General features: G+C 40.9%; 1 protein-coding gene across 13 annotated transcripts in view; it reads left to right on the top strand.

Moving 5' to 3' along the window:
- The first annotated feature begins 41 nt into the window (after positions 1 to 41).
- Positions 42 to 24,182, top strand: part of LOC116381370 (calcium-activated potassium channel subunit alpha-1-like) — a 76,537-nt gene continuing 52,396 nt past the window's right edge. For 3 of the 13 annotated variants that reach the window (XM_031843470.1, XM_031843476.1, XM_031843472.1), the window contains exons 1-2: positions 49 to 1,050; positions 13,160 to 13,303. In XM_031843470.1, the coding sequence (XP_031699330.1) occupies positions 820 to 1,050; positions 13,160 to 13,303 (375 nt within the window). In that variant the 5' untranslated portion in view covers positions 49 to 819. Of the gene's footprint in view, positions 1,051 to 13,159; positions 13,304 to 24,182 lie in introns of all 13 variants that reach the window. The other 10 variants (XM_031843468.1, XM_031843467.1, XM_031843469.1 and 7 more) reach the window with 8 other exon arrangements.

The raw sequence follows: 24,182 nt of genomic DNA on the forward strand, positions 1-24,182 counted from the left end.
TGTTCGTTTAAATAAATAAAAAAAACTAGTTTAAAAGTGAGATCGCCGTAACCACAAAGTTAGTCATCAAAAATTGATGTAGCGGTCACTATAAATAACCAGACAACCAGATAAGCATCGACGTCTGCTATTGATGGCTCCTCCCCCGCTACCTGTAAATCTGCGATGCCATCTCCCGACAAATGGATGTGACAGGCGGCCGCCGGAGCCCGAGGATCGGCAATGACTAAATCCTCTCTTTAACGCAAGAAACGGTCTCTCTTTATTTTTCAAACGATATTTCTGTAAGGGGATATCTACATACTGCGACCTTTCAACGCGCGGAGCGCATTCAACAGTGCGCGGTGCGGGGCTCAAGTAGCGGACCTGCTGAAAGCTGCGCTATTAAAAAGGTGGAGTGAGTGAATCCATCGACTGACGAGTCTCTTCAACATGACACTTGCAGTGTCAGCCATCGGGACTGTCGGGAACATCGTGAGTTGTTGAGCAGGTTGCACAAAAATGTGATTTTTTAAAAAAAAAAACAAAAAAAAAAAAAAAAACGGATGACGCGCAATTCCAGCCACGAACGCGCATCGTGAGGCGCACGACTGATATCTTGATTTCAAAGGAAGTTTTTTTTTTCCTCTTTCTCTTTCTCTATTATCACTGCGTGACTGCTGTCGACTCAACTTTTACGTCGTTGCTTAGTGAAGCCAGATGAGAAGGCAGAGGAGCGGAAGGTGGTTGACTGGTGGCGCTGGCCGGAGATCCCCGAAGCGCCTGAATCCCAGTTGAGTTGATTGTTTGAGGGGGCTGGCAGGTGACCAGAGGCCGAGAATGTCGAAGAGGGAGAAATTCAACCCGGATCCGTCCATCCACATATCCAAGATGAATGTCATCATCCCGTTTTCCCCAGATGTGCCCTGTGACAGCAACGGCCAGCGGATGTGGTGGGCTTTCCTCGCGTCCTCCATGGTCACTTTCTTTGGGGGTCTCTTCATAATCCTCCTGTGGAGAACTCTCAAATATCTGTGGACTGTGTGCTGCCACTGTAACGTCAAAAAGAAGGTACGCACGGGCATTTCATAAACCACCACACCCCGATGAAACTACTTATTTATTCCAGGGTTTTTGTGCAACAGCCAGCGCGCTACAACAATGTGTCCGGTTTGATCTATGAAACCGGCTCGTAATTCAATCCGTGTTGAATAAGGCCTCATCCACAGAGAGCATGGTGGGCTACGTGACTTTGAATAATTTACTCTGCTGCTCTTGGCTGAACGTCACATACAATAACAAATAGATACTATTATACTAAAATGATTTCACTGTCCTGGTGAACGATAGTGTGGCTGGGCAGCTTTGTAGTTGCAGCTGACACTTGTTGGTGGACAACCTTATATCTGTTCCATTAGTTTGATTGGAAAGTGTTCAAACACACAATCAGGTAATATATTATAAGGATTTTAAACTGCTTCTCTTGTGTTACTGCTATTTGAATATATTGTTTTTTTGGTTGAATCTGAAAGCACCCTCTTTGCACAAAATGCACCATATCAGATTAAATTGATAGTCTTTTTTATTACGTTTGTATAATCCTTTCTATTTAAGATATCCTTGTATGTTGATAACAATGGAATATTTAAAGGGTTGCCTCACCCAAACTGACACAAATCACACAATACCCACCTAATGTCCTCTTTTATCTAGTCAGTTTATTTGTGTTTGTGTTTTATTGTCCAGATTTTGAGATATTTCCCGCCACCCCAGAACAATGAATGTGAAATCAATTGAATTAGTGCGGCAGAAAACTAATTAAAAAAAGATAATAGTGGCGACTTGTCTTTTTCTAGAAACAATGTTCTTGCTATTCTGCATAATCCACAGACCTCCTGTGAACATTTTCACTGGAACTATTGAATAATTAGTCTCTATGAAAACAGCTGAGATGTTGCTGTTGACTCTATTAAATGTAATTGTCCAATACTGTGTTAATCACAAACCAAGTTCCATTCACCCCCCTTTCATGGGGTTGGAGACACAATTTAATCATTTCGTCATTTGGAAGAACTCACAAGATTTTAAGGTATTGACAGAAAACTCTCAGAAACTTTAGGATTCTTAGGAAATGAGACTAATGGTTTTTTTAAATGGTTGTAATCCATAACCTAGTTTCCCACAATGCATTTTCTCATCAACATAGTCTGAGGTCATTATTATTTGCAGCTCGAAACCCTCCAGTGAACCGTTTGTTTGACTCGTCTCCAAAAGTCAGGAATAGTTTTACCCTGTTCAGGACACACTGAGCGCGTCAGCTGTCTTACATTGTTGGATGTCCAACAGACATTCTCTTTCCAATGGTGTGCAGCTGTAGTGCCTCTGTGGAGGCTAACACTCATGCCACAGTGTAATCCCCAGAAATCATTTTCATAACATTTAAGGCAGACTGCCACTAGATTTTCTGTTTCACAATTGTTACGAAACCATCTGCCCGAGGCCGGCCGCAATCCTGCGTTAAGATAAAAAAAAAAAATAAAAATCTTGCAGTTTCTGTGTTGTATGGAGTGTTCGTCTGGCTCTGACTGTATCTTAAAGTTTCTATCCTTCTTTGTATATTTGAGGACAAAGATGTAATGGCTGATACTAGTGCGGCAGATTAAGTCAATATTCCATTCGAATCTTTCACTTGGTGATACAAGCACCAAATTTGGCATGAATAATGCCTAGGAACTACTCTTCCAGAAAAGCCCGGTATCCACCTGAAAATCCAAGATTTGTTAAGATGGCCGTCGCCGAAAATGTGAATAGATTTTTCAGTGTAGAAATTGAATGGCTGGACATATTTTAATAATCTAGACATCAAAATGTATGTATTTTGACACGAGAAATTCAATAAGGTCGCAATTTTTCAAGATGGCGGCCATTTGTTACTCAAAATTCACACTTTTTGTCATTCTTTGATCAAAGATTAGGTTTCAGCTGGATGAAGTAGTAGTCCAAGTTCCAAGTTATCTTTTTGATCCAAATTAAAATGTTTTGATTGATCTATATGAGGGGACATTCTGTTTATAAAAGAGTGATGTCAAAGCACAACCAGGGCACACTGGTGACATCATTGCTGTGAGACTCAGCATGGGGTTCAGTGTCGGCTAATTAGTGTACTTGCTGTAGTTGTAGTCTACTAACTGCAGTGCTACCTGTAGTTCTAGTAGAGTTTAGTGTCCCAAATGCTATCTAATTAGCCCTGTGTATCTGTAAATCGCATATATTGGCATTTGCTGGCAGCCATCTTGGAAAATGGCGGCCATATTGTTTTTCCATCGTGGATACCGGGCTTTTTTGAAAATATAGGTCTTGAAGATAATTTGTGCCAAATTTGTAGCTTGTATCACCAAGTGAAAGATTGTTTCACTAATCTGCCCCACTATACAGGTGCCAGAGATAAAGCAGTTTGTGTCTCAAGCAGTGCATTCCTCTCTCAGACAGGCAGGGTGGATGAGGAGAAATGGCAAATGCTGCATGAAGGGTGGTGCTGACCGTTTGAAGGGTGACGTCTGTTTAATTTCTATTCTCTGGTTGCAATTAGGACGGCAGCTATCGACCACTTTTATCAGTGATTACTCTGCTGATATGGTTTTGGTTATTTAGCTAATCCCTTACTCTTTAAATTGTCTGGAAATACATAAAAATGTCTATTGCAAGTTCCCAGAGACCGAGGTGATGTCCTCAGATGGCCTTTTTAAAATCTGACAAACGATTCAAAACCCAACGATATACCAGATGTAATGGTAAAACTAAGCATTTCTTTGCTTGATAAATGACTTAAAGGAAAGATCGATCTGCTAAGAGTTTCAGCTCCGGTTAAAATATTCAACAGAATCCACCAGCTCGCATCCCAGTTTTATTTATACACGGACAGAAATGGAACAGAAATGCATCTCAGGATGAGGTTGTTGCTTTCAGAGTCCACGGTCGAACACTGTTCATGTGTGAATAAAAGAGAGGAGTCAGATTGTGTGTTTCTGTTCAGATTGTGCCAAGAGAAGCTGGTGAGCTCCACCAACCTGTTGTGCTCCTCTGTGGGAGTCAGCCAGAGATGGGTCATCTTTTCACTTCCAATCCTTCCCTCTCTGCCTTTTGCTCTCCCGACATTCATTTCGTAAGTCCTGCACTGTCTTCTCCTCACCCTCTTTTTTTTTTTTTTTTTTTTTGTTGTTTTTTTTTCCTCATCCAAGTATCAATCTTCCTCCGAAGTGTCAGAAATGCAGTGTCAGGCACATGCGGTGTGTGCCATATGAATCAGTGTTTTTGTTGCTAAGCAACTAGCAAGCAAAGGATTTCGTTATAAGAGTAAATCTCTCTCTCTGTTATGCAGTTGTCTCGGCTGTGAGATGCGGCAGGTTGTGTTGGAGGAACACCTCCCCACCCCCTTCCAGTCTGTGCATGTCATTAGCAGCCCAAACATGGAGCTCACATGCACATTGTTATCGTTTGTAGATGGGAGTTGATAATCAGTTTCCTCCCTTTCAGTTTGTCCCTCCTCCCCCCCTGTGAGGCGTTCGCTGTCCCCGTTCTGTTTTCCGACAACTCCCATGTCTCTGAGCCTGAACCTCCATCTCTGAGGCTCTGCCTCTCCCAGTCGGATGGAAATCGATGAAACTCGTCGTCTGTGAGGTTCTGATGAATGACGGCTATTATCTGTCTGTGAGGAAGAAAGAAACCGTTCATTGTAAGTGGCACTGTACTCATTATGGGAGGATGACACGCTGTGGCGGCTTCTCACTCATTCTTTTTTCAGGCTCACGGTGAGAAAGTTTCTCTGTAGTGACGTGTTTTATTGTCCATTCAGTCTGTGCTGGAGGTTTGAGACACCATATATCAGTGGCGCAAGGTAGTTATGACGGGCCCCAGTACACACACACACACACACACACACACACATACATTAGGCACACCATGTGCTCAGCTTGTCAGTCTTGACAGAATTTGCGCCTAAAGTAGCATATCTTCTCGTCCCATAATCATATAGTTCATATTGGACAACATGATCATACTGTACATATTACCCAGCAATCATCATTGTATAATTTGCTGCTGGCTGTTTTACCCCCCAAAAACTCATGTCTAACACATTATAAGAGGGTAGCGAGAGCAGGCCCTCGCTACGCTCTCTACTGAACTGACTATATTTACGCACCTGCCTTATAGCCAACAGTGGACAAAGGTAGATGTGGCATTGGTCGATGTGTTGTGTGTTCAAGTTATTGAAAGAGGCCCCTCACCACCACATATTTTTAGCCACTCTAGTGTTCTGGCAATGTCGGCCGGCCATGAAATTTTGTACAAACATTCACGTTACCCTCAGGATGAATTGCAATAACTTCAGAGATCCCCTGACTCTTCCTTTAGCACCATAAGGACGTTGACATTTCTGGTTTTCAGTAAAAATAAAATATCCCGACATCTATTGGAGTGATTGCAGTGAAATCGGCTACAGATATTCAAGATCCCCTAACTTTTCACAAAAGGCCATCATCAGGTCAACATTTTAATTTGTCCATTACTTTGGTTTATGACTAAATACCCGCAAAACTAATGACATTCCCATCACCCTCAGCTGTACTGTTTGGTGCTAATTAGCAAATGTTAGCAGGCTTGCAGGTTGAACTAATATGGTGAACATTGTAAACATAATGAGCATTCTGATGTTAGCATTCAGCTCAAAGCACCGCTGTGACTATTGTATGGAGAGTCACTAGCATGGCTGGAGAGTCTGGTATTTATCTTGTCATTTTTTAAAGCGTGTATTTTGTTGTACGGGTACACTGTTAATGTGGAAGATGAAATACTCTTTTTCAATAATTAACATCTACTGCTTGATGTTTTTACATCATGTACATTTCTTAAGAATGTTTGATTTGTATCTGAAAAGGCAGTGCCATGTGCATCTTCTGGCAGTGACTCAGTGTCCTTAGATGTGTCAGGTGCATGCGGTGGGTGGGTGGAGGTCAGTGGGGGGGTGATTTGAGGTTTCATATGGAGAGTCACTCTCATGCTGCATTAAAGTGCCTTCTGAAATATTGTAATTATGAGACGAGTGCTCATGATCGAACAGCTGTAATTACGAGTCAGAAAGTTGGAATAGCTGAGTGGCACTTTGCTGTCAACAATGTTGACTAGGTTATTTTTAAAACTAACAATTTCTGTTCACCATTTCTGAAACACAAACTTTATCAAAAATGCAAGAGCCTGATTTTGTTGGTGTGCATTTCATTTGATCTGTAGCTAGAAGGAGCTTTAACATGTTGTACTTCAAGTATGAATACTTGAAGGTAGCATAATTTATCCTTTAACAAAACGCTCTGCAATTTAGCCCTGTCAATATTCAAAAAAATAAATATTCCATGTAATGTCTTTTTTGATTGGCTGTGTAATTAGTTAGGCATGTATTAGCTACTCGCATTGCATAATATAAGCAGCATGCTGCAGCTTGGCTGTCATTGCACCATCTGGGATCCAACAGGTCTCAGATTAACACAAACGTTAAACATCTCGACGGTGCCAGAGCCTGCTCTGCTGCTGCTTTTTGTCAGTAAGACAAGAGATGCATTGATTATGTTGCAAGACAAGTTTTATAGAAAATGTTTATGTATGTTTACATATTATGCGGGTGTGTCCTTTTATATATTTGTGATGAATATCACACTTAATTACTGGTAGCAAAAGGAAAAGTCACTTTACTGGCTTGTGCAGTCAGTCCTTCATTTTTTTCACAGATTTTCGTGGCCACATTTCACAATTTAGCTGTTGCATACACTTTCAACTATTTGAAATAGTTTTTGATAATGTTCATCAACAGTTGAGTCATTCAATAATAACAACACGTTTCTACTCTTGTCCAATTTTAGCTTCTGCTTCCACATAACGAGCTGCGTTAAGCTGCTGACTGGAGGCTGAGTTTCTCGGCTCTTTGATATTTGTATTCATGTAGATCTTAACCAAATAATTGGGTGCATTCATTCAGCGATGCATTGATTGGAAGGACGTGGGGTCAAGTGCCATATGTAACGGTCTTTCTTCACACGGCAGAGGGGCCATAGATCAGTTATGAGACTCGGATTTCCTCTTCTGAGAATGTCTTCATTTATTAATAATTGATTTATATTAATGTATATTTAAATAATTAATTCACTTTTGCAGAAAATTGTGTCATGAGCCACATGTTAGACTCTATTTTAATGGGCTTGTCATTTGAGAATAGATCTTGGTGGATCCTGAGAATAGGCGAGCAATGATGATCAATGACCTCTGGTGTCATGGGGACTAGATTTAGGCGAGATAGTGAAACCTATATTTGGAGGCTCTGACTATTGATCAAAGTGACGCAGAGGAGATGAACTGCCTGAGTGGGTGTAATGACTACATCTTCTTCTCTGGTGTCTGCAGCTACATTAATAATGTATCCTTTCATTTTCATTTCATTAAAATAAAGTCCAGTGGAAGATTGTTCAACCCTCTTGACGTGCACTGAAACTACAACTTTTACAAAAGTAAATATCACATCCACAATACGCTTTATGATCAAAACTAAATCAATGTTTGTCCTGCAGGAAGGAATTAGAGATTTAAATGTTTAAAAAAACCGCATTTCTCTCAATCTTCACATTGAAGGTTCCTTCCTGCACAATGACCTTGACCCTTTTTAAAGAATAATTGGACAGACGCATGTCATGAATCATTCATCTTTGATCTCTTCCTTTACCGGCATTTAAAAATACCATAGCCAGTGTGTTTTCAGTGTACAATTTTAGATTTGGTCATTAAAGTGCTGGGGGATAACAGCGTGATGCCAATTAAGCCTACTTAACCGCTTCCCTCAACACAGCCTGTGTCACTTTATTCATTGAAGCAGGGAAGTGCACCGTCGGATAAATACATCAGGTCAAGTGTTTTATGAGAAGACTTCATAGGAATTGTGATGTTATTGCAAAGGGTTTCAAAAAGAAAACAAAGAGTCCTGCACACTGATCATCACTTGTACGCACTTTGTTTACGACAACAATACACTTTTCAGATATAAAAACAAACATGATACTGAGGTCTTTAAATTGTTAATATATGTAGTTAATTTGCCAATATTCGAAGGCGCTCTAGGGATTATAAATGACAACTTTTAAATGAATAAATTCCATAAAGCACTGTTCGTTATTAGATTGACTAACGCTAGCTAACATCTCTCTCTCTTCAGATGTCTCCTGTATTCTTACTTTTTTTTTAAGAAAGTATTTCTTAAAAAAATACTCCATAAGTTTGTGTGGGACTTGCAGAAATTACACAGATAAAAAAAAAGTCACAATTGAAGCAGCAGAGGCTGAGATAACTTTAATATTTTTTTTCTATTTTTCGCTTTTGCCTTTATTTTATAAGGATAGAAGAAAGGGGAAGAGAGGCGGAGATTACTTGACTTTCAGTCCTTTAATGGGTCAAGTGCCAAAAAACATCCTACACTTCCCATAATGCAACTGGATAGCGTCTTTCACTCGTGCCCCTCTGCTCTATATGCTGCAATTCATGGTGCAGATTTTCTGTCAAATATTTGATTTCTTTCTAGCTTAAATCACAATAACCCTGATGATATCTCTGACATCATCAGGGTTATTTTATCTGACTTAAGAGAGCTCCTAAAAAACCACAGAAGAAGAAAGTAACATTTCAGTCATAAAGGTGTTCTTTACAGGCTCAGTAGTAGCCTACTCTCCGTGACCAGTAAACTGAACTTTGTAACATGTAAAATCGGTGGAATGTCCATTTTAAATAAAGACAATCCCCATATTAAATGTTGCCTGAGTACTCATCAACACTTCCTACAAGATAAACAAATACTTCCAGCTCTTGACATACATCTGAGGAGAAAGACTTGCTCCATCATCTGAGAATAACGAAATGTGTCCGCTAAGTTTTATTTATTAGTAAGTGGCTTATGTAACCAATCTGACTTACATGGGCATAATGCTCAATTTGTAGCCAGCTATATTTCATGAAAGCAGCAGAGGATGCGATATATTACTCAGCAGAACCGCATATTAATACTTACTGCAACATTAATAAATAGGAAATCCTTAGCACTAATACTTAATTATCATAGACCCTGTATAATATTCCCACTACATTAGACAACGTATATTTAGTGATTTTACATTGAGTTTAACATGCTTGGGTATCAATATAATATTCCTAAATAATATTTCACCATTATCAGTATTGTATTTTGTGACTTTATTCTACGTTTTATTCAATTTCATTTATTAAAAATAGGTGCTGTGACATGTTCAGCGTATGGTGTCAGTATATTCTGGGGACTGTCAAGGGATTATAGCTCTTTGACTGAACTGCTTGTAGCTTTATGTTCCAGTAGCTTTATGTTCCTTAACAGTTTAACACTCATTCAACAGGCTGCTGACTGACACACAACATGTTCTTTTCCCTTTGAATCTCTAACCCGGAGTCTGATCCACTCACCCTGATCTCCTTAAAGGGATTCAAAACTGAGATTTAACTGAAATTCCCCCAGAGCCTCTGTTCCATGACTTACCTCATGAGATTTTTTTTTTTTCTCAAAATAAATGATGTAGCTTTGGAAAGTCTTATTGGTTTGGATCACCGTGTAAAATAACTACTGCAAAAGTGCCCGTTAACCCATTTTATTAAAGCAAAAGACGCTACACTCAAATGAAAACTATTCAGAGTGCAATTCTGAAATGGATAATGGAAACATTGCCAAGAAACAGCTGATACCTGTTGCCTCTCATTTCCAAATTGCGGTTTCACAGAGTTTTCCGTTCCTGTGTCTCGTTGGCTGCATTAGCTACTAAGTGAGCTGGACATGTTATTATATTGTTATCAGGTTAGTGCTGCAGGGCTCTGGACAGGCTGTAGGAAGTGTAACACGGGCTGCTGGTGGTCCTGCTTATCTCTGACTAATGGCTCTGAACATGATTGAATTAATTAGTGCAGCCAGCTATTTCGTAATAATGATGGAGCGGGTTAAAATGTGTGGCGTGTGGGTGGGCACCATTATGGAATACCCTGCTGAAACCAGTTTTTTTTTTATTAAAAAGTGTAAAATATCTACGTGATAATACTTCATTTTCTGAGATGTGGTCATTTTGTCTCCCACTGTAATAAACTTTTTACTTCAAACCCGGGGTTTTCAAACAAAAATCTCCGTCCACACGGGTGTTTCAGCATCATTCGCAAAATGATCTCCGTCCAGACTAGCAAGCCTGAAAACAAATATCACATGACTTCTCACGTACACTGGGCATGCGGGTGCAGGTGTAAACAGGAAGCAGATTGGTTGCTTTGTTACAGAAAATACGAGTTTTATAGTCTACTTTAATAATGAAAGGTAGTGCTTGATACTTAAGATCTTCCTCTAAAATCTTCCTCTATAAACTCAAACAGACAAATTTTGTGGAAAGTTTTAGAGGCATTATTTTTCAAACTTAGTTACAACGCTGCAGGTCTTGCTCTATCTCTCTCACACACGCATCAAATTTACTTCAAAATGAACACTTGAGTTTTTACACTTATCTGTTTTCGGTGCTCTAAAACTCCGTCCTAGTGTGGATGCTCAGTGTGAACGCAGCAAAAGACATGCATTTTAAAATGGAAACGTAGTAGTGTGGACATGGCCTAAAAATGGTACAGTGTGGGTCTTAACAAGCTCTCAATTTTTGTATTTGTAGCTTTGCACCCTTCTCTCAACAATGCTAATGACGCCTCTCTTCCTTACTTGCTGACAAGTTCTCAATTTTATTTTTGATAAGATTTTGAAACTTTATTGAAGTCAGTTTTAGATTAAGGAACTTCATTTTAAAGTTGAATCATCCCTTTCTTAATACTGTACCTTTTAAAGGAGAAGTCTGCTGCTGTTTAGCAAACATTACTCAAAGTAAATTGTGTATTTGTTGGGTATTATCATACACATTTGGTGCTTTTTAGAGTATTGATAGCAGCAGGATGCTGTACGTGGGATTGACTCATCGTAATGCAGCAGTGTGGCTCATTGATGTGTTTTTGGACAACAATGGAGGCTCTATGGCACAGAGGAATACGTTATATCAGGTTTTAGCGTCATAGTCACCTGTCCTGCATTAAGTCAAATATATATCATGAGACTAATTTGCTAAAAACACATACAAGAGCCAAACCATTGCACTGTAGTTTACTTTAAGTGGAACCTGTGTCCTAGCATAGATGCTGCAATAGCATACCATATATCAGAGTATTTCTTCATTGAAAGAAGAGCAAAGAACGACAACGAAGGGTTTTTATCGATGGAAAAGGTGTTTTTCCTCTTCTCCCAACTTGCTTCAGAAAGAATTTGATTGACGGATGATTTATCCAATCACCTGCCAAGTATTCTTTTAAGGTGCCTGACAAAGTTCAATGTAGAAAACCATTTGGAGGGCCAGGTTAAGAACTCATCTCATCTTAACCGTGTGTACCCCATTCTACCCCTTATGTTGCAGACCATAGTCATTCATTCATTCCCTTATGTCAGTGGTGCTGCGCCCCCTCCAGCTTTACCAAGACTTACGGTGGCGTCGACACGTGACACATGTTGCATGCCAGGAGTTCTTTGTAGCTGGCTGTCCTATCCTGGAGAATGTGGCATGTGAGATATTAGACATTAACACCACAACAAAAAAGACTGCTGCAATAGTATGCACACGCCACAATGGAAACCATATAAACTGTAACTTTTAACTGTGAACAGTTATTTTTCTCCCCCTTTAAGTAAAGTGCATCAACTAATCCCACATGACGAGCAGAGCTGCAGGAGGAAAAAGCCCAGAGAGAGGGATGTGTGACACCATTACGGTAGAGGAGGAGTAGGATGTCACAGGGTAAAGAGTCTGAGTTGTGTTAGCCTTGAGGCTGTGGGGTGTTTCATCAGGGAGAATGGCTAACCTCTGCATCCGGTCTCGATTTCCTGCTCTGTGAATCATGCCAGTCCCGACAGACAGACAGACAGACAGATGGAAAGACAGACAGGTGGAGAGACAGGCAGGCAGGCAGCCCACTCAGTGGAGCAGAAACACCAGGAGCTCAGTGGCTGCCATGGATACACTCCTGGAGTCTCTTTGCTGCTCTCACTCTGTATGTTTTCTGTATGCATGTGTGCATGCATGTGCGTGGGTTTATTTTGGAAACCTTGAGCCTGGTCACCCTAATTAGAATGGTTCATAAATGATTTTAAAGTGGTGTTTTCTAGAAGTTGAGCAGTCGTCCATGTTGCGTTTTTGCATAGCTGTCAATCAAACAAGAAAACGTAGGTGGTACTTTCTTTTAACAAAGTTTGGATTTCTGTAGGTGCCGATCTGAGCAATGAATGAAGTGATGATTTTTAATGTTAAAGGTCATAATCACCCACAATCATCTTTCAGCTCCTTGTTTAGGCTTCATTAACAGTTTTTCTAGACTCGGACAGAAAAATATTAACATAATGGGGCATTTTGGAGGTTAAAGCTGCACTAATCATTACTCTTTTATAAGAAAATTATGATTATATTGCTAGAAATTAGTCAACAATCAGAAGGATAAGGGTAAACAATTATACAATAACCCTTTTGTGTGCCAACACTGTGGCTATTTAAACTATTAGGAAGCAGCTCAGAGAAGTATTACCCAACTCTGCAGTCCCCCTCAGCTTTACGGGTGTTAAAGCTCCTTTGAGCTCGTAGTTTTGATGTTATGGCCCGAAACTTCACAACCAACAGAATATGACTAAAAACTGACCTTAACTTGAGCACTAATACCATCAAGTGGCTCTACCTATCCGCTCCCTCGGTCGTTCCCTCTCTCTGGCCTGGATGCTAGTTGGACAGCAGCTTGGTTTCCACAAATATGTTGAGAAAGAGTAGGAAAATATTTATCTTACAACAAAGTGATATTGCAGTGGATCACATATTTTCCTCTGCTAGAGGATTTGTCCTGGGATTGATCCACCATCACAGAAAAAGGGCTGTTAGGTAATACTGTAGGTTGATGCATAATGGATAGGCTATCGTAGCAATCAGTGATAATTTCAAAACTGACTTTTAATGTGAAAAAAAGTTATTGTAAAGTTTCTGATTTTTCACTGTTACCTTCTGCATCATTTTCTTTGCAGGAGGTCCATCGGATCACCATAGTCGATGGCATCAAGCGCACCAGCAAGGACGACCCAGTGGCCAGCGAGGTGGGCTGGATGACCTCGGTCAAAGACTGGGCTGGGGTCATGATATCCGCTCAGACATTGACCGGAAGAGTCCTGGTGAGTTCACACTCGGTCATCGTCCTTCGCCCGAATCTTTGATTGACATCTCGAGCTGCTTTAGCCTACGTGTAGCAGGCCGACGGTTAAGACGTCATGTGAGATGAAGCGTGACAGCCGATCATGATCGCCCCTCCAACTTCCTGATGACAGCTAGGCACTCGGGTTGAACTCCCTCATATTTTTGTCAGTGAAAGGGCCTTGTGAAAAATATTTGTTCTTGTTGGACAGGACAGAAACCTTGCTGAGGAGGAGCTTGCATCTAACAAGCCACAAATCGTGCACGCTTACATTTTCCTTTCATTTATTTCTGCTCGTCTGACGCATAAATACAGCGTTTTGAAGTGCATGTCGTGGTAGCTTATCTCTCAGACCATCAAAACAAAGCCAGGGAAAAAAAGAGGGGAGATTTAAAGAGTGAATTAAGGTCATACATACATAATGCCCTCAGATAGCAGAGAGAAACAGATCCAGAGGGACAGAAGGAGGGAGGGACATGTACAGTTTACCAATTGCATTCGGTCAGCCGAAGTCGTTGCCATGGTGCCTGGCGTGTCTGTTGACAGTGTCATGTGGAGAACTCGTGCCTCTTGGACAACATGTTATGAGATCCTTATCACGTCCTTTTTTTCGCTGTAACCTGTCCCACCCGGTGGGACGTCATCTAGTCAAGGACACTTTCGGTATGATAGAGATTCTGCTGCATCTTTTCTTCTTCTTTTTATTTTACGAGAGTGTTTGATGATTTGGATGTAAGTGCTTGGCAATGCAACAGTAGGATTGAGGAGTGATGAAATGAAATGGCATGAGTGGGAGCACCATGCCAAGGCTTGCCGCAGTGCTCGGGGCTGATCCCACTTTCACCCACCCCACTATATGTGGCGCAGCATCTCCAGTTGGCTCACTACATGCAGGTTGTTAATCATGAATGCTGGGTGGGCAGCCACACTCAAGCATAATGGTTTGATGTGGAATATTAACTAACTACTTTGTTCATGTTTGTGGGACAAAAAGTGTGTGTGTGTGTGTGTGTGTGTGTGTGTGTGTGTGTGTGTGTGTGTCGGGGGTGGGCTGTAGTTGTAAACAAAAATGATTAATTTAAAAGGTCTCTCACTGTGACAAGCACTTCATGTCAAGTGCTTTACTCATAAAATGTGCATCACGTTTGTTTGATAATGTTCCTACTTTTGGTGTATGTTTTTAAAACAGAGTGAAGTGTAACATATGTTGTTGTTTTGAGATGTTGTGTGTAGCCGTGAGCTTCTGCAAGGAGGTGATTAATACCGAGAGCGGAATAAAAGCCTTTTTTTGCTCTGTTTGGGCTAAAAACAGCACATTTCCTTCATCTTCCTCCAAATGTCACATGAAACTCTGATGACTCAGGCTGAACTCAGGTTTTCCCCACGGCATCGTCTCTCAGTCTGTCCTGAGCTCAGACGCTAGTGACGGTTAATGGTGACGGCAACGTATTGCTAACAGAAGCGTGACATTAGCTCGACTGCCATCCTGCGTTTCCTTGTTTTTCCACTTTGAACCACCAACGCCCCCCTCAATTTATGTGTGCGTGTGTGCGTGTGTGCGTGCGTGCGCGCGCAGCTCAAGTGCCCTGTCTCAATGATGGCGTGACACACAACTGTTCAGCGAGCTCTCGTCTGTAACCATGGCAACTGCAGCTTACCTAAACACGGCAGATGTGTGTTTTCTATGTCAGCCTGTTCAGGGGGCACATTAAAGCCTATTTCCAGGCCATCGGAGAGGGACCTTTACCAGAGTAAGAGCATGGGTTGACCAAAGTGAAATGCAGAGTGTGTCTGTGTGTGTGTGTGTGTGTGTGTTTCTTGTTTTATACATCTATCTGTGTGTGTTTGTTGAGCTGCTATTCCCACATCCTCACCCACGTTGTTGTTCTCTTTAAAAACATAGTTTTGGCAAACGGTCTGTTTGCTCTTGAAATATCCTGAAACAGCTTTTTACTTCAGGGTTTTATTGTGCCTTTTTTAAACTTGCAGCCTTCGTTAGTAAAGCACAGTAGAGGCTGAAGTGACTGTTTTTTATTCATACCCAGGTACTCTGGGAGTGGAAAACTCCAACGAATCTCAGTTCTTCTCCCTGATGTACTTGGTGCAGGTGAATCCAAGCGAAATGCATGTCCTCTAATTCATTTTACCAATTAAACCTGCTTACATTCTTAAGAGTAGATGTGGATGCAGTCAAGGAGAGAATAAATCTTAAGCCTTAAAGACAATTCAGTCATGGATTATGCAAAAAAGGAAGCTCAACTCCAGGATGCCTGCAATCATTTGCAATTGGGATGTAGGTTATGGATCAGTCAAGCAGACATTGGTTGATGTCTCTGCAGACTCCATTACTTATCTATCTCTTCTCAGTTCAGAATGGTATCTTAAGGGAGAAAAGGAAACGCTAATGAATGAGACAAACGAGCAACAAGAAACTTAGTTTTAAGATGCTTTTATATCAAAGGTGCGTTATCACCAGTCGAAAAACAAACAAACTGAAATTCAAAATATAGTCATGAATCCTGAATTTCTGATTAATGTTTCTGTTCAATTAGCATCGACCCCAGGAAGAGAAGCTGTTACCCTGGTAACAACTAATGGGGATCCAAATAAACAACAAAGGTTGAGAAGCTGGTAAATGTTTAAAGTGCCCGACACAGGCCTCAGATAGCTTCTTCGTAGGAGATTTATGTTTTTATCATATTACATGAAATTAATTTATCTCTCTTCTTGTAATCTGAAATTTGAGGTATTAGCCTCAGCAATTGCAGCATGGCACGTTTCAACCACGATCCTCGCTCCACATTGAGCCGTTTACCTCTCACTGTGGATGTTGAGTGATAAACAGGTACAGGCTGAACTGTGGAAGGCCCAGAGGCCCGTTGTTCATTTGCCCGGCTGGCCTCGCATCTCAGCAGATTGTATAAAATCAAACCTCGCCTTCAGGGCTATTTGATTAGCGGGGAGGACACTTGCCGATGACCTTTACGTCTGTAAGGTTTATCTCCTGGACATCAGTGCTCCGCTCCTCCTGCACTCGCATAAAACAGAAAAAGCAACTCGTGTGCATCCTCTAATTTCAGATCAGCAGCATGCTGTATGTAGGGACATGGTTTCCCCCAGATTGGGGACACGCAGGGATCCCATCTGTCACTTTATGCATTATTGCATTTCCCCACCCCCAGCAGTTACTTTTGCATCATACAAGATTGTCGCCCTATTCATCAAGAATGTCATCATATCACTGTTTGCTCTCGTCAAAACAAATAAAACTCGCTTTGCGGGCTGAACAGGTGGCTGCAGCTTGTGCCTGTGCCTATGAACTCAGCAGGTCTCCTGTAATGTCACGCATCTATTTCCTGTTCAGTCGCTCTTTTCCCTCGAGAATGTAATTGTCAATAAATGATAAGATGGGGAGTGTGTGATGGAGCGGGTCTGAGGTTGGAGTATTCTGGGCGAAAATGTGATTTATCTTAAATGGTGGGATCCTGCTGAGTGACATTTAGCCCACGTGTGCTCGGTTCTAGGGGTTCAACGGGGGGCCTGGAATGTCGCGAAGCTATTATTCTGGCCAGAGAAAGGTTTTCTATTAATGGAAGCGCAGAGCTGCCCTGTGGCACTATTCAGTTTGCACTCTTTGCCCCCCAACCCCAATCACAGTCACAGGTTGAACAGAGTCGGGGATGTTAAAGTCAGACGGAGTTGTCACTGTTTATTATTGTTGGTTAACTTGAGTTTTTGCTTGGTTTAAACTCCCTTTATTTTAAGGATTCTGACGCAGTCTCTACATGTCTCAGGATGAGTAGGGCTACTTAGAAATGACATAATTTGGCATGTGAGTGGTACTATACCAGTAGTGTCAGTGTTCCAGGAATACAATAACCATATTGATGGGACCTTATACTAAAATAGATTAAATTAAAATGTTAATTTTCCTATTTATATTTGAGATGAATATGTTTTGAGTTCTTTACACTGAGGTTCCCATCATGCTTTGGGTGATGTAAACATGAAGTATACTGTTGCCATTGAGTCAGCCAGTTAGCTGTAAGCTACACCTGAGTCCTATGCACCATGGACAGTTATGCTACATTAGCTACTAGCAGTTCCTGTTTGCATTGTAACCATGATTGTGCAGAGAACAAAAACAAGCAAGATCCTTTTGATCCTGAAGGAAAAGGTCTAAACGTGATGTTTTGTGAGGCTGAATCTGTTCGGCTATTGGCCGGGTGTGTGGTGTGAGTTCTTGGAGAAAGATTAGAGATACAACGAGGAGGAGGTTTTTTTTTTTGTCCCACCCTGAATCATTACAGGTTCAACAATGTTCAAAAGGTCTCATCCGAAGTCACCTCTCGGTCATCATTGCCAGCTGACAAACGAAAAGTGCGACAGATTCAGAGTTGTCTAGGATTACCGGGGTCAACATGTGGAGGAAGTCCGATTGGACGACAGGGTGAAAGAGTCAGCTTCTGTCTTGACCGCCGTCTGGGTTTGATGTCGTCCGGGAGCAGCATCAGGGGAGCAAGGAGCTCTGAACGTAAATATAGGTGGGCCAGAAGGGCACTTTTATCAGACGGATAAACTCACCTCCTCCTCTGAGGGACTCTTCGAGCTGCGACAATTGTGCCACTACATGGAAAAGCTTTTTGACTGAGATTGGGGGGGGGGGGGGGGGGGGGAGAGGGAGAGAGGGAGAGAGGGAGGGGGAGAGAGGGAGAGAGAGAGAGGGAAAAAACATGGGGACTTGCCATCTTCTCTGCGGCAGCATAAATGTCCAATGTGCCATTTGTAAGTAATGGAAGCACTTGTCCTTTACATGGCTAAGGATTCAGCTTAGTGCTGCTTTATTATCACATGTCACGGTGTTCAGCTCAGCACGAAAGGACTGATCTGAACACAATAAGGAGCATTTACTCTGTGCGTGCCCTTTTCTTGACATTCCCAGTTGACTCTTGGCTTCAGAGAGGAATGTCAGTGTTGATGTATGTAACAGATATTCAAATTCTACCGACATGCCTGTAGCCTTGTGACAAAGACAATAAGCCACCTGTGGACTCTGGTGCCAGCGGGATCGTGTGTCACTTTCACCACGCCCAGTGCAACAGAGTGAACAACATGGGAGCGTCACTCGGCTCTCTGCCTGCCTGCCCGCTATTTTCGGGTGACAGCAGCTGCCAGGCCTGTTTTGTCAGGGCCTCGCAGAAGGAACCAATGTCATGTGAGGCGAAAGTTATTTAGTTGCTTTTGTTGTCCCCCGTCAAAACAAAGAACATCTTATTAAGTCTTTTCTGTCCATAATTGAGTCCGATAAGCTTTATTTTCTGAAACCAAGTGCAGTAAGAATATCTCAATGTCTTTCCAAAAGAATTTTCTCGAAATTTATGTTTATCTTAAAACAAGAAAGACAAGGACAGGTCAGTGCACTATAATGGAGAAAACTTTTAAATTAAAGATTAAACGAGTTGATTTTATTAGCTTTAAGAATTCTACTCTCAAAACGTTGAACCGTAAAGACTCAGTTACTCACAAAATCAATGAATAAGAAGAAATCTTTTGCAGTTTATCATTAAAAAAAGGACTCAGTGGTGTTTTATTTTGACCATTTAAATGAAATGGCCAAATGACTTCAAGGATAACAGCGTTGGGCACAGTCGTCCATGTCTCTCTCAGGATGAATCCTAAGGACTTTGATGAGCCATTAACCGTTCATCTTGTCAAAATTAGATTTTCTTTTTAATACTTTGGACCATAAACCTGTAAAACTAGGGACATTGGTGCCAATTAGCAAATGCTAACACACCAAACTAAGATGGTGAGTATGGTTAACATTATAAAGCACCACTGTGCCTCCCAAAGCTGTCTTGTTTTTACTTTTTCAGACGGACCCTGGTGCATAATCAGCAGCTCATTTGCATTTTCTTCCAATTTTTCAGGATCATTTTCTGAGCTGTAAATGTGCCAAGAGGTCCTTGTTAACTGTGGCGGTCAGTGTTTTCATGCTGGAGGAAACATGCCTTTTGCCTGCTGATAATTGGTTTAAACCAATCTGCTTTTTTTTCGCATTTTTATGTTAGACATCTTAAAGATCTGAATTCATACTGGTTGATTATAATTAAGAATTTAGTGGTGGGGAGATGAGCCTTTACTAATTTGGAACTTCTCTATGTTTGGTGGACATAATTTCAGCAGGATCTCATTTGGCACAAACAATGGTGAGCATAATTAGTTTTGTGGAGCATCATATTCAGAGAGCAGGAAAAACTGTGGAGGGGAGATGTGCAATAACATCTTTCCCTGTCCCAAAAATCTAAATCATGAACAGTATTATGTACTGTGGAGTCTTCAAAACTCGTCAAAAAAGTGCCTCTCCTGTCACAGGAAAAGGCAGACATAAAGGAGGCGTAACTCTTGATTTTGCAACCTGGCACTTTACATCTAACAGGCTTTTTTAGCAAGTTAAGTTTAATTAATTTACAAGACCACTTAGAGAAAATGTATATATATGGAGGTTAATAGATGTTGCAAACTGGTCACATGGCAGGTTCTAACTTTAGAAGTTCACTTTAAGTTCAGCCCTCGTTCTGTGCGCCTAATTGAAACCATATTGTGTCCGATTGCAGAATACGAATCCAATCATATGCAATAACATCTCAGAGACATTCTCCACCTGCTGCTCAACTCATGCCTCATGCAGCCCCTCCATCCTTAAAAATTATCTGCAGCTGCTACAGTTACAATATGTCCACCTCCCCACATGCAGAACATAATTTACATTTTCTCACATGATGGGAATTTCCATTTCCATTGTTAGTGCAGGGCAGAGTTTCTCTCTGTGAGAATCCCTCCTCCCTAAAGAGCTGCCAGAGAAGTGTCATCGCTTGTGCTCTAATCAAACTCCTTCCCGCACACCGATAGACATCACAAAAGTATATTTTTTAGACAAAAACATCTATTTCTTTTTTCCTTCAGTTTAACAGTGTATTTCTCTTGTTTTCACGAATTTGAGACAAGTGAGTTACCTCAATTTCATCGTAAAATAACGGTAACTTACTGGCAGCAGGGACGGCAGTAATTTACTGATTTTTTACGATGGAGCTACCGTAATTTACTTTTACGGTATCTTACCGTATACTGGATTACGGTATGTGATAGTAGGATAATTAGGTTTTACGGTGATTTTACATTATATGCCAGAATTTTACCGTTTATTTACAAAGGGTAATACAACCCAATACTTTTGCATTTAATTTCCAACAAATAAAATAATCACAATAGACATTTAATACATAATTGTTACAGTTTAATACATGTTCTCAAGACAAATAATAAAGGGACATTTGTATTACATCACAAAATTCACAATGTACTGCATGTTTAGAAGAAAAATCATAAAACCTTTAATGACCGGCTTAACTGAACTCATGAGGATAACCTCAGACTAGTAGCGCCTGCTCACCAGCTCAGATCTGTTCTGTGTCTGTGAGGTCACCAGTGTGCCTGCATGCTTTAATAAACTCACAAAATCACAGCAACTTCTGAACTGGACTTGAATGATTTCTTCAACACATACCACTCCAGGTATCGATACCTAACCCTGAACATTAGTAGCATACCACTCCAGGTATCGGTACATACCTCTGAACAACAGTAGCACACCACTCTTGGGATAGGTACCTACTGTACCTCTGAACAACAGTAGCATACCACTCTTGGGATAGGTACCTACCTCTCAACAACAGTAGCACACCACTCTTGGGATAGGTACATACCTCTGAACAACAGTAGCATACCATCGGCCTCTTTTCGATCGGAGCATCACTGCCTCAGACACTGAATCAAAATAGCATTACGAGTGAAACGCTGAACTCGCACATGAATGAAAACATTAAAAGAGGATCTGGAAGAGCGTCTGGCAGGTATCCTCGATCTCTGATGATGAGTGACTGTAAAACAAACTAAATAAAAACACAATGTTCTGAACTTCTGGAAAGTTATATGACATCCAGGATGAACAAACTTAAAAGAAGCTTTGGGTGTGCAACTATGGGTTCGCATGTGCCTCACACATATTAACATGCAAGTCTTTACAAAAAGCTAATACAACAATACCATACAGTTTAAATCAACAGACTATGTGATGAGCTGATCACGTTAGGTGAAGAAATGAAGCTAAGACAATGGACCACAATGGACTAACGTTCAACACTAAAATGAGTTTGATCTGGTGTTAATGTTGCTCCTGTGATAACACACGTTACCGTTGGTGTTACCTCAACTGTTCATCGTCTTGAACAAACGTCGGTGATTTCTGGTCCGCTCTCTCTTTTGGTAATCGTCCCGTTTGCGGTCCTACAGTTGGTTCAATAAGAGCACAAGGAATATACATCTCCACATGGAATATACTCAGAAGGATGAACTGAAGCTGTTGTGTCCAAAGTCACATTCAGGAGCAGTCTGTCACTCTTGTCACTCAAAAATGACTTTTAGGCAATGAGCAGTTTGAATAATAACAAATATTCTATCGTCTTTACAGACACATTAACCTACAATGGACAGTACGATGTAGATGGATTGTGATTCACTGAACTTGTATAGAGAAGCGTATTTCCACCACTTCACAGAAAATACTGTATCATGCTGATAAATTACAGTAGTCTGCTGCTATTTTTAATTTACGGCATTGACTGTTAATTTACATGCGAGGGATGAACATTTAACTGTATGTTACGGTTATTATGAAATACAGTAAGATACCGTTTTAAATCCAATGTAAATTTACAGCAATTCATTACAGTGCATATTTCAGCTGAGACAGACAGCGAGAGGCGGGAGGGAGACACGTCCATCCCCTCCCACCCTAAGCTCTTTACGCCTCACTGTAAAACTGTTTGGGCTGCTTCCAGCATGGCTTAAATCATGGCTTAGCCAGCATGGGATTTGAGGTTTTATCCTGCACGTTTTGATTGTGGGTATTTTAATAGCTGAGTAATTGTGCAAACTGTACATTTAAGTCTATTCATAACAAAGGAGAAACATGTTGCTTTGGTATAATGAAAGTGGATTTTTTTTTTTTTTTTTTTATCAATCCTGTCAAATGTAAGATATTTAAAAAGGAAAACTGAATCCCAAATAGACTTTCAAATCGGGCATGGAAGAGAGAGAGCTGATCCTGCAGGCTTGACCCAAAAATGTTTCAAGGATAGCAGTGTTGTTGTCACAGCTCAGAGAGGATGTCGTCAGTGCTCATAGATCAGATCGCTCACTATATACAGTAACCGATGTCAAACAAACAAGAGTTTCAGGTTTCAGGCTGCGGGTAGTTACAGTGCAACCTATACAACATGAAACACAAACTGAGCACTTCTGTGTAGGAGCCAAGGGTTTAAAGGAGGATCCCCTTTCCAAGTCTTTTAACCTCCATTATTTTTTAAAATATCTGTGCAATCTGGCTAATGGTTGGAAGCCAAATACAAAGCTACTGTCTTACACTGTCTTGTAACGTATACTCGTGTATATTCTGTGACATGTGATTGTTGTTTGACCTTTCATGAAAAAATTATAATTAGATTTTGTATCAAATGCAGCGCCGCTGAAACATGCATGTTTGGTCTTATGTAGAATTTAAGTGTCCTGCGCAAAATATAGGAATAGGGGAATACATATTTAAACCAAGACTGACCACTGCCAGGTGAGATTGTGTCTGAAATTTAACGTCTGAGAAAAGCAGGGGTAAAACCTGCAGCGCTGTTTTCTCACACTGAGGGAGAAAGCCTTGCCAGTTCCATGACAGTCAGTTAGCACTACAACATAAGACAACAGAAGAACAATACAACAGTTATTTTTCATACAGTTTTACTTTTCTCTTTCCTTCAGCAACAGCTCCAGTATATGACTAAAGCAGCCTGTAATTCCGATGTGTATTAGTTTATTTACCTGAGGCACGTTTCATAAATATCCCCCCACTGTGTCTTAAAGACCAAACCACTTGGACAAATGTCATCATCGAAATGTTAGAAAGACTTTTTGAAAAGAAAAATGAGATTTAATAGTTGGTTTGTTTAATTTATAAAAGTCGAATGGACTCACTTTTTTTGCCCCCTTTCATGCTCCTGGGTTAGATATTTTGTCAGTGGGAGGAGGAAGAAATGTTTGAACAAGAGACTCTAAACGTACTTGGTGAGCATGCCCTTATTTGTACATTAATTGGTTCAGTGACATGGATTATTCATCCAAACAGAAAAAGCTAGGCTGCTCATCACATATTGTATAAACAGTTTAAAGGTGAGATGAAATGGTACAATTGACCCCTCAATTGTACATACATGAGTCGGGCCTCCTCGGCAGCACTTTGTGACTCACTGCTTTCACAGCCTTACTCCACTTTGCTGCTGTTGTCATATGTGTAGAAAACATAGTGCTAAGTAAAATAACCAACATGTGTTTTAGCAGAGATGTTCTCTCGCTGCTTAGCTTTGAAAACAAAGCTTTAAAAAAAAAAAATCGAATCATCCTCTCATAAACCTCTGAACCGATTCACCAGTCTGTCGAGTTTTTTCCTTCACTTTGTGGTTACCAGTAGCAACCAGCAGAAGCCTGTTACTCCAGTTCACTGAGCAGCACTCATTAGAGATCGGTGTGTTGATGTTGGGGAAAGGAGTGATTTCAAGAAATGTGAGTGGCTGTAGAGGCCCTGCAGGCGCTTCCATTCTCTGGAGTACACTGCTTATAGCTGACAACAACAGTCATTTTCCTACGTGGCTTTCTGCACTAAAGGCTGACACTGTTTTGTCATATATACGAAAAAGATATATAGGATTTTATTTTCCTAGTTTCTCACCACGGTTGCCATGTTGGACACATGC

The sequence above is a fragment of the Anarrhichthys ocellatus genome, unplaced genomic scaffold (assembly GCF_004355925.1).
Source record: "Anarrhichthys ocellatus isolate YVR2014 unplaced genomic scaffold, GSC_Weel_1.0 scaffold4, whole genome shotgun sequence".
NCBI lineage: Eukaryota > Metazoa > Chordata > Actinopteri > Perciformes > Anarhichadidae > Anarrhichthys > Anarrhichthys ocellatus.